We start from the raw sequence: 17,546 nt of genomic DNA, 5'->3' as shown, positions 1-17,546 counted from the left end.
ACAGTTTTGGTCATTTATCTAATTCAATACATAAACATGACAACTATGAGTTCTGTTCACAGGTATAAGAATTTCTGTCTGTAAATATTTTACCTTCAGCTTCTCTTTGAGCTCTTTCCCGTGCCTTCAGGGCTGTATAAGAGTCAGATAAGTTGACCAAATAGATGTGTTGGCGGTTAGTTAAGGCCTTGAGAACAACCTGCAGAGTGCTCGCTGGAACCCGAGTGTACGCTGAGTCCAGGCCATCAATCACTATTCCACGATAACAATCGCTTAACTGTAATCACAACGTAAGCACAAACATTAGTGAGAATTACAAAATAAATAGAGAAACATGAGAGAAAACATTCTTATTTGCGCCAAATTAATGCACACCATTGGCTAAGAGTTCTTCAGTTTGTACTTTTCTGTATATACACACAATGTTTACACAGTGTAATAGGATGTTTCACCTCACCTGAAATCTTTCTGCTAGGATATCAACCAGTAAATGCTCAGGCAACAGACTCCTCAGTGTGGTCACATCTCCTCCCTGAAGCAAAATCACACTAAATAAATTGGTTTTCTATGAGTAACAATTACTCTGTATTCACAGTTTATAAAATAGTTTTGTATAGAGATGTAAATGAAATGAAATTTAAATGAATTATTTAACTTCAAAGCAAGGATCAGGCCACCAATTCATAGAGAAAAGAAATACATTAAAACAGAAATAAAAAGTAAAAACAAACAAAATAAAGTCCTGTGAAAAGCTCAAAGACAACAGATACGGAGATACTTCGAGAAAATGTACCAGAGAATGGACAATGTGTTGATTTTCCGTCATCAGGGGAGCCTTGGAGTCGTTTTCATTACTGTTGTCCTCGCAGTTGTTGGCTGTATTTAGCATAAAAGTCGATGAATCTGGATCTGAGGCTGCTGTGGGTCCTGATCCAGACGTTTCCTCAATGACCAGACCTGGTAGCAGGTGGGTAATTTTTAGTTACTCTTCTACTCTGGCATCCTGCCTTACTGTAAAAGATCTGAAATATCTGTAAGTATGGGGGTAAGCTTCATTTAATTTACTGCAGAGGATACAATAAGTGTAGGTTCTAATGGTTTAATCCCAAGGAAATTTTCATTTTTACACCATTTTCTAAATTCTGGTGAGTTTTTATACTGCCATGTACATTTTCTTCATCACTTTATAGTACAACTATTAAGATGTGTTTAGCTAAATGAAAAAACAAACAAAACAGCTTAATAAAAATCAACAATCACATATAGAGAAGGTTTACTCTTCTGTCCTCTTTGTGTTTGCCTGGCTGCAGATGTGAGAGTCAGGCTATGAAGAGTTGGCATTGCTGCCTGATATCAGGCTATTTTTTGTGTCTTTTGTTTGGACCTGTTCACATCAACGATAAATTCATAATTTAATTTCAGTTTTCAAAACATATTAAAACCTTTCTGTTTTCAAAACATGTATCTGTGTTTTGGGATGGTTTTTAAAGATTATGCTTTTTTCAGACCATGCAATAAACTGGCGATCTGCCCGGGTCGCACCCTCTTTTCCTTTGACAGCTGAATCACGCTGCAGCCCATCCACAACCCTGAACTGGATAAGCAGCTAGAAAATTAATGAATTAATGGATGTTTTTCTCAACAATGTTATTTAGTCTAATTAAAAACAAAAAGGTGAGACAACATTATTTTGAGGGATGTTTAAGAATATACACAGACTTTTACTGTTAATTCCAAAAAAACTCTTAACCGTTTACCTAAAACTGAAAATGACCAGTTAAAGGTGTTACTCATTTTTCCATCACAAGCTGCTTCTCTAGCTTCCAGCTTACCAGCTTCCTTAGCATTTTTCTGAGCATGCTCTGTAGCAGCAAAGTCAAAGAGTTGTCTGGCTGTCAGGCTAACTGGTGAAGTGCCATTTAAAAGCATATCTGTAACCACATCATCAACACAGAGGCACACCGCTCCATACTGAAGTGCCAGAGCAGCTGCTATGCTGCTCTTATCTGAAAAAAAAAAAAAAAGGAGAAACACACACACACACACATCTTTTATATCAAGTTAACTGACTGGGGATGATTGTTTTATACACTATCTTCATTTAAATTCTTTCATTGCAGAATGTGTTTTTAAACCTGTCAGTGGGGCTCCATATACGACAATAGCAATGCCTCTGCAGTTGCGTGCAACCAGAGCCTCAGGTGACAGGTCAACACCCATATGTCGGGCAACTGCTCTGCAGACAGGGGTCATCTCAAACTGTCTTAGACTCTCGCTGCTCGCCAATCTGGTCAATTCTGAGAAAACTGAATTTGAATTTGAATGTTAATTTTACAATCAAAATAAGTCTGATGGCATTTTTTTATAAACTGCTAGATGAGAAGTGAAACATCTTAAAGGACATTACAAAGAAGTCCTGTTGCTTTCAACTCAAGGTGATCATAGCCTGGATGACTGAGAACCAACAAAGAAGAAACTTGTTGTACTTACACATTTCAGGTGGTTTCACACTTGTAGCACTAATTTCTGGGTGGTCTTCATCTAGTTTAGGCTTATTTTTTCCTCCCTGTGTGTCTTCATTTTGATCGTCATGATCCATACCTGCCTTCAGCTCTGGGGCACACAGATCGATTAAAAGTGACATTATGACAGACATTAAAACAAATATGTGCTAACACAACTGTTTGTATATTATCAATAGCTGCTTAGGTATCTTTAAAGATACCTTCATCCTTCATCTTGGACCAATACTCTTTGTAATAGTCCAGCAGTTCTGAGGGAAGCCCTTCTCCCGGGACACGTGGAGGAAGTAGTAACACACTGTTGTCTTTATAATCCTGCATCAAACGCAGAATCTGCATGTGACCATGAGAAGAGAGGGTAGTTAAAAACCCAGAAAAAATGTCTTATTAGAGACACCACATAATGCAAAAGACAAAAACAAATAATTTAATTCAGGAAAGCTGTGTGAGATTAACTGTAGTGGAAGAAAACTACCCAATCAGAATTGCATTGCACACCATTTCTACTTTGTGTTTTTCTGATGCCTTTTTAATCATGCTGTATTTTATCAATGAAAGGAAATCACATAATCTCTTCATATTACTACACCACTTGTAGCCTTGCCTTTAAAAATCATGCACTTCATTTTAAAGTAAATTTGCAACAATATTTCTGAAACTTTAGAAAAAAAAGTGCTACCTCTTCTTCCTGGAGATACTGTGTGTCAAACTCCAGGGAGTAAAACTCAATGGGGAAAGAACAGGGGTTTTTCACTGTAACCTCAGCTTCAACGTCAGTGCTGGCAGGGAGACAAGGCCCCAGCTCGAGTACCGACGGGCAGAACTCGAGATGTGGATCTTCACCCTGACCCTGAGCTGTGATGAACACCTCCTGGGTGCTGTCAGCAACTCGCACCACTAGCCGTCTGTTGTAAGGACACTGAAAGACAAATAGAGCAGATCAGTCCGTCTTTTGACATCTTTTATATCATGTTCTCTTGCAACTTTTTCATGATTAAGCAGTATGATGTTATGCTACTAATTATATCTAACAGTTATTGTTCTAATATTAAAAGCAGTTCACCCCATCAGCAGGCTTGAACTTTATGTGGACATTGACCCTTTCACCAGGGGACAGCACACCAGAGGAGGGAAACATCTCAAACACCACTGGAGGTGGACGCTGCTCCTGCAAGGCTTTTTTACGCTTGTAGAGGGGCAGGAACTTATCGATCTGAGTGAGAACAAGAACAAATGCAGGCATCACATTTACTGTACTTCTCTCTATCTGATATCTTTCTTGGCACGACACAGATGGCCTGTGGATTCCATTTTTTATATTCATAAAATAACAACAGTCATACCTTTTTAAAAGGCTTAACCTCCTCAGCTATGCTCCAGTGACATGGCACAGACTCATGGTTCAGCAGCTGTATTGTCTTCATCTGTTGGGTTTTAAAGAAATTCTTACATTTTGCACAACAATATGTCATTAAATATAATGACATCGCATTACTGCAAGTCAAAACTGGTTTCAATTAAAGAGATTTACTCATGCCCTTAGAATACCAAAGGTTGGAATGTATAGGTCTGACAATTCACTAATTTACCGGATTTCTTGGAAACCATATGTAGGAGGACACCACAGTGAGCCCAGTTAGAGCTGTGTGCTGTGTGCAGCCGGACTTACCTGCTGTTCAAAACTGTTAATTGTGAGGAACAGCCAATCAGAAGAAACTTGAATTAAAGCGAGAACTGGTAAAAAGGGCAAATTTAAAAGATGAGATGAAGTGAAAGGCTGTACCATGGCCCAGTAATGATAACTAAGGAATGTGAATTATATAGGGATGCTCAAGTCCAAGAAAAGAAATATAGAGATGAGAAATTTGCAAACGTGGTTAGCTTTGAATAATAGATTTTACTGTAATTGCATATATTTTTTTCATCTCAGTGGAACACACTGTAATTCAAACATGTTTGAATTCATTAATGTTTTCAAAACAAACACTAACGAAAGTAACAAACCCAATATGTTTTTAAATACATAAAAATAACCACGTTCATTAACTGTTAATAACTGTTTTACACACACAGCATCTACTTACTATATTTTAGTATCTGTTCTAACTCAGTCAGGATCTATTATCTCTTAGTCTATGTTTTGGACAAAAATATGCCTTCCTTCTCATTCTGAAGTCAATCATGCATGTTGTAAATGTTTTCAGGTTTTTGTGACAGTTTGTCTTACCTGCACCACATGACAGAAAATCTCTGTTTCAGCCAGCCTGAGGCTTAAGCACCTTTACCTGGCGGAACTATTTCTGATTTTCACTGTTCGTTGAAACAAAAAGATTCTTGTCTCGACTGATTTTTTAAGTTGCACATCAGCTCAATTTATGTTCACCTGGTTAAAATGAACTATTGTTTTTCAAAATGCAATAATTTTAAGCCTAGAATGTCTTACATTACACAGAGGTGTAATAAAACGACTGTAAACATACATTCCTGCTCCCACCTGAGCACATTCTTAGTACCTTTAAGAGGTTTTGCTATCACTGCTATGCAGATGATATTCAATTATATATCTCTTTTAATCCCCAATATACTTCTAAGCTGCAGATCCTGGATAGGTGCTTAGACTCCATTAATGGCTGGATGACTGACTTTCTCCAACTTAAAGGAGATAAAACAGAAGACCTGGTCTGTCCACTGATAGATTTGTGGCCAGTTTAATGAAAGCTCTTGGCCCTCTTTTGTCATTTGTGAAATCATCTGTCAGGAATCTAAGGGTAAGTCTTGACTGTGCATTCACTTTAGATTTGCATGTCAGAGCTCTGGTAGGCTCTTGTTTTTATCATTTAAGAAATATTGCTAGGTTAAGTACCATTGTTTCATGCTCTAAACTTGAAATTGTTATCCATGCATTTATTAGTTCTATGTTTCTCTATTTAGTTCTTGTCTGTTTAGGTTCCTCCCATGTCTGTGTCTCCCCACTACATTGTCCATAGTGTCATGTCTTCGGTGTATGAGTCTGTCGTGTGTCCCCTGTGTTTAGGTCTCCCTCATCCTTTGTGTGTCTGAGTTATGTTCCTCCTCCACTATTCTCACTCCACACGGTCAGCAAGCGCAGACTGTGACATCTGGTTCTGACTTTTAGAGCTCTTAACGGTCAAGCACCAGCTTAAATCATTGAACTTTTGCAGCCATACGTCTCCAGCAGGTCCCTGAGGTCTTCTTATCAGGACACAGTTACTGTACATCATACAAGCTGAAAACTAAAGGAGAGCGCTTTTGCCAGAATGGGCCACAGACACTGGAAGTCTCTCCCTTTGAGTTTTAGATCTGTGGACTCAGTGGTCTAAAAACAAAACCCCTCATCTTTCTGATTTGCATTTAGTTAGCTTGTTCTTTATTCTGTTTTTTGTTTTTTTATTTTTACATTTTTATTGATTTTTTGTGAAGCACTTTGTGATCTTTGTCTTGAAAGGTGCTATATAAATAAAATTTTACTTACTTTACTTATTTAATTTGAATGAAAGTACTCACTGGTTCTCTGTATCATCCGACTGTGGATGGTTATATGATTCTACCTACATATTTCAGTCCAATCACAAATGAAGAAAATAAATTCAATTTATACACATAAAGTATATAAAAGATGGATTAAAAAGATGAAACATGACTTAAAGTTGTGAATTTCGTTTTTGTATCATTAATTTTTATTCTAAAAAACAGTATGCAATGGAATAACAGTAGAGCTTAAAAACAAAAAACGCAGACACAGAGTTAATATAAATATTTGAGCCTTATTTATACACTTAGATGGTGAAATGAATCGCTATTATTGTTTGCTTGATTTTTGTAAAGATTTTGTATACACTACAAATATTGTTTGTACTCTTTTTTTGTATTGTTTTTTGCTTATTATGGTGGAATTAGAAGAAAGAATGGGGGGAAATTGCTGTGCCTTGAAAATATTTTTCAAGGCACAGCAATTTTTGACTTTGTAAATATTTCAAATTAAATATTGGATGATAAAAGAATAGGAAGAGAAAAGAACTTTCACACAGTCATCATCCATTGTTATCATAGTGTACCTGACACATGCCACACTGCAGAGTGTCAAACTGAATCGTATCACTGGAAACGGTGACAGCTGGCATGGTTACCACTGCGCACAGTCGCACCTGCACCGTTGGACCACCTGTGACCTGTAACAGCAAAGAAAATCATCTTAGATCCAAAAAGACTTATAGAGGGAGAGTGAAAAGACACAAATTTAGTTTGTGGACATATACAGGTGTAAGCCTGTGTATACCTGGATCGGGAAAATAGCACTCGTATAACCCAAATTCAGGTTGACTCCTTGAGGGTCAAATTTAACTGTGAAACTCTTCGTCTCATCACGGGGTTGGTTCTTCATGATTTCAAAGTCTACTGTGAAACCTGTGAGGAACCAAAAAGAGTCATAAATTATTTTAAAATCATTTAAATTAAAGAGAAATTAAAAAATGTATACTTTTACTTGAGGTGAATACTTAAATTCACCACAGTGTACAAAAGCTTTAGATATGAAGATGGTTTAAAAACTGCTACAAATCTACATTTTCTATTATCTTCATTCAGAACACATTAAGCTAGAAAAAAAAAACTACAAGAAATCAATACTTGGTGTTGCTTTAAAGCAGCGCCATTTCTCTTAATTACATTTCCAAACATATCCTTATTCCATCCATCCATCCATCCATCCATCCATCCATTGATCCATTCTCTTCTGCTTATCCTTCTCAAGGTTGCAGGGGGGCTGGAGAGCCTATCCCAGCTACCACAGGGTGAGAGGCAGGGTACACCCTGGACAGGTTCCCAGCCTGATGCAGGGCTAACGCAGAGAGACAGACAACCATTCACACTCACATTCACACCTACGGACAATTTAGATTCACCAATGAATCTTACCCCACTTTAACAAACTATCCCGATCCAAGATTGTAACCTTGTGTCTTGTTGTAATCTTTCTTAAACCATCTAAGTGTTTGTAGGTAAAACTGTCACTTGTTCAGCTACCTCATCTTTGTTCTAGAGTTATCAGAGATCCAGTTTATTTTCCTTTTGTTCTTGTAAATTAGTCTAACAGAGAGAGAGAGAGAGAGTGATGATGACCTGAAAATGTCAGAGGACATTGCATTACCTGTGTCCCCAAGATGTTTGCTAGTGGGATGGAAAGACACAGGTATTGATCCATTATTGCTGACTTTTACAGCACGACTCACGACTTTGCCAGGAATGACAAAACCAAAATCCAGAATGTACTCTGGGAGTTGGAACCTGGGGAAAAAATTTAAATAATAAGAATAAAACACTGGGCACAAACAAGCATGTTAGTAAGATAATTTATTGTTATAGACTTAAGTCTGTAAAAATGTTTAGAATATATGTATTATAATTTTACTAAATGTAATTTTGCTTTGTATACTCAACTTAAGTATCGTATACATTATATTATAGATTTGTGGACTTTCAACGAGATATAATGACATCGTATCAAGAGTGCACAAAGTAAAAAAAGCTAAACAGTCACAAATTCCCCAGCACAGTTTGACAAAGTTCTCACTTCAAAACACAGAGTCACCATCTGTTCCACCAAAATGCATGTGTGTAGTTGTGTTTACATACTTTATTAGCTTGTTCCACTTTCTGAAGGATTCTTGTGGTTCTTCAGTCTCCAGCAAGCTATTAGCCACAGCAAGAGCATTTTTTTTGACCAACAATCGTTCGATTTCCATGTGAAGCAGATCTTCATACTAGAGGTCAAAGAGAGAACAGAGAATAGCAGGGGACACAAGAAGTGGTAAAAACACTTAAAACTCAACAGAGGAAACAAACCTTACCATTCTACAACTGTAAATACCTCTGCAATGAGGGATTTTATTTGTGCTTAATTTTCCCTACAAATCCTCATTAATTCCTTACATGTCCACAATATCAAGTCAGCATACATATTAATAGGTATTTTTTCTTAATCCTCAACAAAATTATAGAAAATGTGAGGTGTCACTAATATGAAGGTACTGACTGTGAGTGTGCGCGTCGCCTCTGTTGCTGCTCCTTCCCGAACAGTAATTTCATTCATAAGCTTCTCTTTGACTCCATCTTTCTCCACAGCTGTTCTGGCCTGCGGTAACACGTCACTATAACACTCCTCTGCTGCAAGAGAAATCACAGTGCAGAAATAAGAAGTTGAATTTGTGCCTCAAGAACTGTTATCATAATAGAGGTCTATTATGGACCGTTTGAGCTTGATGCTTTTCAACAAAACTGGTTTAAAGAGAAAAAGAGGGAAATAGGAGTTCACAAGGATAATTGACAACATACTTATATAGTTCTATAAGATGGTAACACACTGATGCAATCATATGTATTTACAAGTCCTACTTTATGCTGACTGTGTTTCAGCCCTTTTTGTCTGATGCAGAATCATTTATTTATTTTGAGCAAAAGCACTATTTTAAAGTAAATTTGAATGAGTTAAATATTCATCTTTTAGCTCATTGATTTTGGATTGAACATATCTGTGTGTATGTGTGTGTGCATACACAGGTTTCGTGGTAAATTCAGGCTGATCCTGGGGAACACTCCCACACCAGTCAGAGTGATCTCCTCTAGTGGTAGGAAAGCCACCTGCATCTGAAGCTTCTTCTTAAACACTTCAGGAATGCCCGGAAGGTAGAGTACACGGAGAACCTGTACCATACCAGCATCAAGGTAACCCTGTCTCAAACACACACACACACATAAGGAAAGCCATCCTTTTCATGATAAAATAGCTTTGAACATCCACAATTGAAATGGCAAACTTATAAGCTCACCTGAGCAGGAATAACTGCAGGCCAACCAGGTCTGACCTCATGTTCAAAGACCTTCATCTGCCGTACTTCCTTCTCACCAACCTCTTCCTCCTCCTCCTCTCTATGAGGGTGTATACTGTATTTGAAGCCCACCTTGCCCGTATTTGTCAGGGTTACATCAACTTCAGCTACACAATGAAAAAGCTAGAAGCAAAGGACAAAGACTAAGAGGAGAGAAGAAACACTCATCTGCCTTTTAAAGTTAACTGCACCTTTACTTTTATTAATGATCATGTCAAGCCGCTTACTGCAAACAGACAAAGTACTCCACCTAGTAACCTAGTATACTGTATTTGGTAGAGAAAACAATAAAAAAAGAAAAAAGCATTGACTGTAATGGACATTTTTTAATCTCAAGGTTTATAAAAATATGAGAAAGGATAGTTTTACACATAAGGGCACAAGCAGGGGAAGCAAAAACATGTTACTCTGAATCAAATCCAATCTATTAACAGATGCCATGATGTAAAAAAATTAAAAGTGTTATTCACTTCACTTGTCAGTGGTCATAATGTTAGGCCTGATTGGTGTATAGAAATATGGCAAATGTAAGTCTTTCTATACAGTGTTTAACTTTCTAAGTGTTCAAAACTAAGCTGAGAGATGCACATGGTATCATTTCAAATGTTTCACAGAATATCATTTGACCCTTCCTCCCTTTCTAAGGCATTCACAGAGGTCAACCCAACTCACTTCTTGAAGGGTCTAACAACAATTTGCCAAGCAATATGCTTTGGATCTGAGCAGTTTTGAATTCTCATTATTACCTTTAATAATTTGTGCTCTTTGCACCTCAGTTAAAATGTAAACTATTGTGAATTATAAGGCTCTGAGTCAAATGGGAGCTCTTTTATCGTTATCTTCATGTTAAAACTGCTCCATCCTCACACAGTTCTTTGTATATTAATATAAACTTACTAAAATTAAATCTGAGATTTGGTACCTTAATGTAGTTTTCATTATTTTATTTTAAATTGAATGTGTTTAAGCTGAGAGTCCAAATACTCACACTTTGAACTTTAACCACTGGACAGATGGAGCTGGCTGGAATAAAGATACCAGGTGCTAAACGTAAGAATTAAGGTGCCTTGTATACGTACCTGCTGGCCAAAGTCCAAATGGGTGGTGTCAAGGGTGTAGCTGATTTCTGATGCATGTCCTCTGAGAATGATTTCATATGTAGGCCCATCCTCTACATGGCACTGCGCGACCACCTGTCTGCTGATATTTTCGTGGCCGTAGAAAGAGAACGTGACTGCCTGCTGATCCCCAGGCTGTAGATGACCATGTGTCGGCAAGATATCAAATACCTACACACACAACAAGAAAACCAGTAGACATAGAGATGTTATTTAGGTTTTACTCTCAGCAATGTTCTGAATCTCAGTTTTGAAAGATGGTGGACAATACATTTAAAAATTTTACAATATATAAACAAGAATCTAATTAAATTTGATTATAAAAAAATACTCTATGATTGAATCAGTGAAGAACAAAATCATAGCTGCAACTAGAGCCCAAATGATTTATTCTTTTTTTCAGCTGCTTGCTTTAAGCGTCATCACAGCGGACCATCTCACCAACCCTCTGCATGCCTTCATTCACTACATCCATGAATCTACTATGAAAATTTTAAAGTAAAGAAAGGACAGAGGAAACGCCCTTCAACCATTATTCATGTTGCATGGATTGTCCACCAGAGGGCACTGCTGGTAATCTGTTTGGAACACCACAAACACAACACAACACAACTGGCTTGTGACAATAAAACTATTTTATCTTTTTAAATGGCATTGTTGTATTATTTTAGCAAGGACTCATAAGTAACTGGACATAAATGTTATGTCTAGTTTCTTTTGATAACAAGTCTGCTTATGTTTCGTGCGCCTAAAAGAAAAGAAGAAATTTCTTACATGGAAATATTTGCTTACCTCCTCCACACGCACAGGACCTTGTGTGCTGCTTTGTTGATCTGCAGCTAGCATGGGGGTTTGAGGAGCTGAAAAGGCAGGTGAAAGAGTTGCAGAGGAGAGCCTCCATTCTTCCAGTTGACTTTCTGAAAGTTTCTGCTTCTTTTTCTTTTTTCCTTTCAGCATCTCTGTTTTTCTATAAGAGCAAAATAGTCAAATAAACCATCCCTAAAGTTAAAAATATATTTTTCATAATCAATGCATTGAAATCTTACAATAAATGGAAAATATGAAAAATTATCTGCAATGAAGGAAAAATATGATACTGTCTTTTAGCATCTTGGTGGAAAAAAACCCAAACAAATTCAAGATCTTCTTGAAGTGGACCCATTATTTCATTTTTTAAAATCAGAATCAGTTGATCGTGCAGTTGTATTTCCTCTCCCTTTAAGAGAACTTTACTCAGATCTGAAGTTAAAATATTCAGGATATTTCCTCACTTTGGCATCTTACAGAGCCAAGATTTTTTTTTTTTTTTAAAGTACAGATACTAGAAATTAGTTAACTCACTGAACTATTTTGGTCATGTTTATACAAACACACATGATTCTGTTGTGGATTTGCTGGTGAGCTTGGAATTCTTGTCCTGTTGCATGACCCAGTTTTGGCCAAGCTTTAGCTGTCAGATATTTGATCTCAAACTTGACTCTAGACTACTTGGTCAAAATAAATATCCAAATAGGTTCTGTATTAACACTGTAACAGCACTTTAATCTCTTTCTTAAGTGATGTGGCTGGCTGTTTCTCACCCACATAACATCTAAAACAGAACAATTCTGGGTTTAAAAGACTTATTACACAATCACTTTACAATTATACAACATGAAGCTGCAGTGCCTGGTTTATAAATGTGATACATGTTCTAATACTGTTTGGGCAGATTCTGTGTGACTGTACCTGGTGTTAATGTGGTCATCCAGAAAGGTCCAGTAATAGGACACAGGAAGCAGGGAACAGTTTGTGATGGTCATTATTTTGTGAGTTTCTGTGCAGTTTAACACACAGTCAAAATCTACAGTGGTGGAGGGGAAGTCGAGGTTGGGGTAGTGGACCTCAGCATGCAGGTCCACTACATCCTGCTGTGGGTGTCCCAAGTAATTTACCTCAAGATACTGAAAAACATTTCAAGAAAGAGGGAAAAACTATGTTATTAAGTGAACATTTATTCAAAGCCAAGGCTTTGAATAGCTTAATTAGTTTTAGACATTAGTTTTAGATCATTAAATGAGTAAAAAAACAACAAAAGTTTTTAATTTCAGCCTATTTAATTTCAATGTAAATCCAGGAGAATAAGCCACTGCTCAAAAATGCACAACTGAAAGAAGATAACAGCATGTTATATCAAAAGAGGCTGTACCATAGTTACCTCATCCACAATGTGTGACACTCGATCCTTATAGAAAGCTGGATTAAAGCATACCCACAACTCAGCCTCACACTTGTCGCCTAAAACCACAGACTGAAAAAAATACACAACATTATTATTGGAGTTATAGCACTTCAGTATATTGGGCAAATCAGTGTAAGAGCACTTCTTTCACAGAGCATGGTCTTGCACCTGGAAGAAAGAAATCATTTAATAAAATTATTTATTTATTTATTTATATATTATAATTCTGCCACAGGACCCAAGTTTAACAGAAATATTCGTCTAATCAGGATCATTCAATCATCACCACAGACGTTTCCACAAAAATGTTCACAAACATTAGTGTATGGCTATATCGTAGAATAGTGAGAATCAAGAAAACCTGCTTTCCTGGAACTTGAAATGAAAACAACTAGCAAACAACAATGTGCACCTTAGTGGTGGCTGTACTGCGCTGCCCTGGGGCCTCACACAGAGAGAAAGGTTCTATGAGCGACAGCTTCATGGATACAGGCAGAGAGGACACGTTCTTCAAGATCAGCTTCTCATACAGGGGCCGCACACTCTCCCCTTTGACCTGTAACACATATATAAATCTTTAATTAAATGAACCACAATAAAGGACAGGAATGAAGCAGCTGCAGTTTAACCGACAACTAGCTCTTAACTGTTAACTAATGATGTCTTTAATAAGGTTAAGTTACTGTAATTTTCAAATAATCTAAATGCCTTCACTAAACTATACAGAGTTTGGAATATGCTAGACATCCTGTCACAATATCCATAAACTACACAACATCTGTGTTGCATTTGGTTGTGAATCTTGAAATGCGTTAAGGACACCTGTAAGACTGACATAGCTATCTATCAAAGTTGTAGCTTATGGATATTTAACTTTAGCCTTTAACTAGGCTTTAGATAATATTTAAAAATACATACAATACAGACAACATTCAGAGCATTACAATAGAGAGCATTCAGTATATGCATTTATTCTAGAAAAGGCACTGTTTCTAATTTTTGCTCAAGACTAACCTTCTTTATGTAGAAGTTCAGCTGCTTTGAGGAAATGCTGAGCAGCGGAGCCACAAAGCGACAAGTAATGTCTACAGACATGATCTTCTCCTGATACCCTTGCTGGCCGACTATAGCATAGCACACCAGACGTTCTCGTACAACCTGCGTTGTCAAAAAGAAGCATTCTTTACATGTTCTATGCTGCTTAGTATGCTACAACATGTCATTTAGTGCATGTGCAAACCTTTAACTTGAAACAAACTATTTCACCTTCGGGGCGTCTGCAGAGACTGTCAGCACCATGTCAGCAGAGCCACCTGGAAAAAGTTCCAGACGAGACGGTCTGAGGCTGACCATCGACTTCTCCCTACTGGAAGGGAGTGAAGATCCACGTCTTGGATCATCTCTCTGTTTAAGAGTGCAGATAGGGGGTAGGAAGCTTTGGTTGGGCAAGCTGCCACCTTTGCAGAGTTTTGCAGTGGGCTGTGAGGTATCGACCTTCCAGTACATCCGGTGTACTCGCTTGCCATGGTTGCAGAGCTTGAAGTGGTACTGGTATGGTTCATGACTTATAAAGTAGAATAAAGACAAAGGATAGTGTCAGTGTCATATTATTCACATCTACATCGTGAGTTAATAGCTAGGAAAAGCTCAGTTTTTGTCTATGAAAATGGGATTTCTACCTGAAGTGGGTGCCCAGGTCAAGGCTGGGACCAAAAGGCCTGTCACTGACAATTGTAGTGCCAGTTCCAGTGGCAGACAGGAGGACAGTGAGTGGCTGACTGTCCTGTATGGAAACCTCTAACTTGCCCTCAAACTGAACTGTGTCCTTCAGATGCACCACAACCTTGAGCTCCACCTGGCTCCCTGGTGGCACCTCCCCCTCACTGGGCTCAATACGCCAAAAGGGCTTTCTGATGCTCTAAGGAAGCAGAAACAAAAATCTGAGTCTATTCATAGTGTGAACATCATGAGCTGAGGAGAAAACCAAGGCAGCGTAGAAGCTCCAATAGGTCGTTCCAACACTAAAATGTGATGCATGAAAATATCAAGTAGGAGCATTTTCTATAACTGTGCTGCAAAAGTTTGCTATGAATGAACTCTGAGAGATAAGAGATTAAGAGAGAGCAAGAGATGAAAGTTGAAGTCTGGTCAACAGTAAAGGTTAACAGCATTTTTTGTCCATAAATGTTACACCAAACAGTGAGACTACATCATTATACCATTAAAGTCTATCTGAACTGGCAAAATGTTACAATTCGGTTTAAAATGACTAGTGCAAAGGAAGCCCCTTATTCTCACGGGGAAGGAGTCAGATTTAAGCAGCAACTAATTATTTCAAAGGTTAACATAGCAGTAAAATCATTACCTCATAAATTACATATCCAGTTAGACTGAAAATTGATCAATTACAGGAGTTAAGAAAGTCAGTCTGCCAATATGTGCACAGATCTATGGTTGGACAGATATAAGTAAATAGTATGCGCCTGCCGGTCTAAGTCACAAATGGTATTTTTGTTTTCTTGGGTTAGTGTTTGTACCATTGGAGTGGTAAAGTGAGCTGGAATAGGTGAGTGGTTTGACAGGAGCAGGGTTTTGCCAATGTCCATCAGAACTGGGATTTTGCCAAAGTGTAGCTGTGTGGTTTGAATGTGAACTAGTGGCCCGTGCCCAATACATGACAAGGCCACCTCCTGAAACAGAAGAGAAGTAGGAGGATTAGAGAATAAACACCATGCCGGTATTCAGACCTACACACAACTTGCACTCCCACACATACACTTCCACTGACCAGGGGTGGCTGGGGGCTGCCAAATATAGCAATACGTATCGTGTGATGTAGCGTTCCAACAGCCTTGGCTAGGAGACGCACAGGAAGCTCCTCTGAGGTGCCCGGATGAATCACTCCTCTAGGTGCAGAACTGCCTAAAAGCAGTGAAGGATTCTCCTCATATTCCTGAAAACAGGGAGAGCAAAAAGAAAAACTAAATTATATGTTTTAATGTCAGCACACAGATCTGGCACAAAATGTGTTTAGGTAAGTTGCCTCAGTGCACATGTACACAAAGTATTCATCTCTGCTTTATATATACATGAAGCACAGTCTCTGATTATATATGGAAAGTTTTTGTTGTCCTTTGTCTCAAAAATCCAAATGAATCCAAAGCAAAATAACACAAATAAAACTTGAACGCTTTCTTAGAAGTTACATGACACAGTTGTGTGGAATATAATTTTTTAAACTTAATCCCAAATAAACATTTTTTGAGTGAAATGCTTTATATTTAGACAAAGCCAGTTCTTTTGTTTGCTCATTTCCAATCTTATGCTCATGGCTCCACACTGTAACAGTTTACATATTTGCCTAACAAGTGAAAGATCCCAGTTTGTTCTAAGGAAGAGACCCAAATCCCTTAGCAGTTGCATCAGGAACAGCATCTGATATAGAAATCTATTACCTGTGGTGACCCCTTGTGACAAGCGACGAGCTAAAAGTGGGTATTTCTCATTTTTACGCTAAGCTAACTATCTCCTGGCTCCAACTTCATATTGATTGAAAAGTAAAAGTACAGTGTAAGACACTTTAGTGGATGCCAAAAACATGTAAACTATAATTTTGGTTGCTCAAGTGATCCATCCAACCTGATCAAGCATGCCGTAGCAGGCAGGCAAATTGCTGGGGTTGTTCAACCGCACTTTCTGTTCATAGGGTTGATTGAGGAAACACCTTTCAAAGTCTAACACTGGAGTATCCACCAAAATCTGAGGCATAACACACCTATCAACACAGAGAAAAAAGCAAGTCAGACAATCAGGAGAAAAACAAGGAAAAGGGGAGGAGAATAAAAGATCTGTAATTGCACTTCATCATGCCTAAACTCTATTAATTCTCCAAAATTTTTTACCAGCTATATATACAAGTTCAATGGATGCAAACAAACAAAAGTGCAACAGAGACTACTGATAGAAAAAAGCTACATTGCTTTAGGAAAAAGGATGACAGAAGAGATTACTTAACACTCATCCTACTAATTGGGATCCTTAAGTGATGCTCGACTTGAAGAGTTGGTAATGAACATAATATGCTCTGTTTAATCTATAATGACAAATATAGCTGAGTAAAAACTACTATACTTTGAATGTTTTTAAAGAAAAATTATAGTAATGTATGTCATTTCATGGATTGTATGGGTCTTATCCACCAACCAAGACACCACAACAAAGAGGTTTTATTCCATTTTCCTATATCAGATGGATGGTCATTCATTTTTATTCATCATTTTTTATTAAGTTTCTCTTTTCAAAGGTAAAAAGATCTTCAGTCTTAGGCTAATAGAGAATAAAGATCTGTGTACATGGGCCCAGTATGACATGTTAGATTCATTTTGCTGTGACAGAAATGACTTCAATAGCTGTTTATTTGAGTATGTCTGGACATTAAGCATGTTTATGTACCTAGCATTTATAGGCAGAGTCAGAATTTCCTCCCCAACACCTTCAATATCCACCACCAGTGACAGCTGGTACGTCTTGACTGTGTTGGAGCACAGTGTGACCTGTACAAACATCACACAGACATACAACAAGACCACAAAAACAGCAATACACAGACAGGACAACAAGTGTCTAAGGTTAAAAGGAAAAGAAATAAAGTTCATTAATGTCACCTTCAGCTCTAAAGACCCCAGTATCGACAGGGTAATCACCATGTTAATGACTGCTGGCTAGAAATGTGATTATTTTCTAAACCAGCAAAACATGTCAATGAGATTTACTAATCCTT

General features: G+C 37.8%; 1 protein-coding gene across 2 annotated transcripts in view; it reads right to left on the bottom strand.

The window, feature by feature from the left end:
• Window positions 1-17,546, bottom strand: part of LOC100692506 (hydrocephalus-inducing protein homolog) — a 55,575-nt gene that overhangs the window by 28,040 nt on the left and 9,989 nt on the right. Inside the window, exons 15-43 of one of the 2 annotated variants that reach the window (XM_025903670.1) lie at window positions 17,219-17,319; window positions 16,406-16,541; window positions 15,543-15,719; window positions 15,304-15,456; window positions 14,446-14,684; window positions 14,033-14,330; window positions 13,781-13,924; window positions 13,179-13,322; window positions 12,743-12,835; window positions 12,274-12,488; window positions 11,338-11,512; window positions 10,507-10,716; window positions 9,368-9,550; window positions 9,095-9,269; window positions 8,575-8,705; window positions 8,175-8,302; window positions 7,690-7,826; window positions 6,820-6,947; window positions 6,599-6,712; window positions 3,866-3,946; window positions 3,586-3,735; window positions 3,202-3,441; window positions 2,726-2,855; window positions 2,491-2,613; window positions 2,136-2,306; window positions 1,833-2,006; window positions 794-957; window positions 458-532; window positions 94-277 (exon numbers count right to left, since the gene is read on the bottom strand). In XM_025903670.1, the coding sequence (XP_025759455.1) occupies window positions 94-277; window positions 458-532; window positions 794-957; window positions 1,833-2,006; window positions 2,136-2,306; window positions 2,491-2,613; window positions 2,726-2,855; window positions 3,202-3,441; window positions 3,586-3,735; window positions 3,866-3,946; window positions 6,599-6,712; window positions 6,820-6,947; window positions 7,690-7,826; window positions 8,175-8,302; window positions 8,575-8,705; window positions 9,095-9,269; window positions 9,368-9,550; window positions 10,507-10,716; window positions 11,338-11,512; window positions 12,274-12,488; window positions 12,743-12,835; window positions 13,179-13,322; window positions 13,781-13,924; window positions 14,033-14,330; window positions 14,446-14,684; window positions 15,304-15,456; window positions 15,543-15,719; window positions 16,406-16,541; window positions 17,219-17,319 (4,573 nt within the window). The remainder of the gene's footprint in view (window positions 1-93; window positions 278-457; window positions 533-793; window positions 958-1,832; window positions 2,007-2,135; window positions 2,307-2,490; window positions 2,614-2,725; window positions 2,856-3,201; window positions 3,442-3,585; window positions 3,736-3,865; window positions 3,947-6,598; window positions 6,713-6,819; window positions 6,948-7,689; window positions 7,827-8,174; window positions 8,303-8,574; window positions 8,706-9,094; window positions 9,270-9,367; window positions 9,551-10,506; window positions 10,717-11,337; window positions 11,513-12,273; window positions 12,489-12,742; window positions 12,836-13,178; window positions 13,323-13,780; window positions 13,925-14,032; window positions 14,331-14,445; window positions 14,685-15,303; window positions 15,457-15,542; window positions 15,720-16,405; window positions 16,542-17,218; window positions 17,320-17,546) is intronic. The other variant, XM_019352404.2, reaches the window with a different exon arrangement.

Source organism: Oreochromis niloticus, linkage group LG16 (genome assembly GCF_001858045.2).
Source record: "Oreochromis niloticus isolate F11D_XX linkage group LG16, O_niloticus_UMD_NMBU, whole genome shotgun sequence".
Taxonomy (NCBI): Eukaryota; Metazoa; Chordata; class Actinopteri; order Cichliformes; family Cichlidae; genus Oreochromis; species Oreochromis niloticus.
Note: the sequence above shows the minus strand (reverse complement) of the source record. Positions and strands in the feature narration are given on the sequence as shown.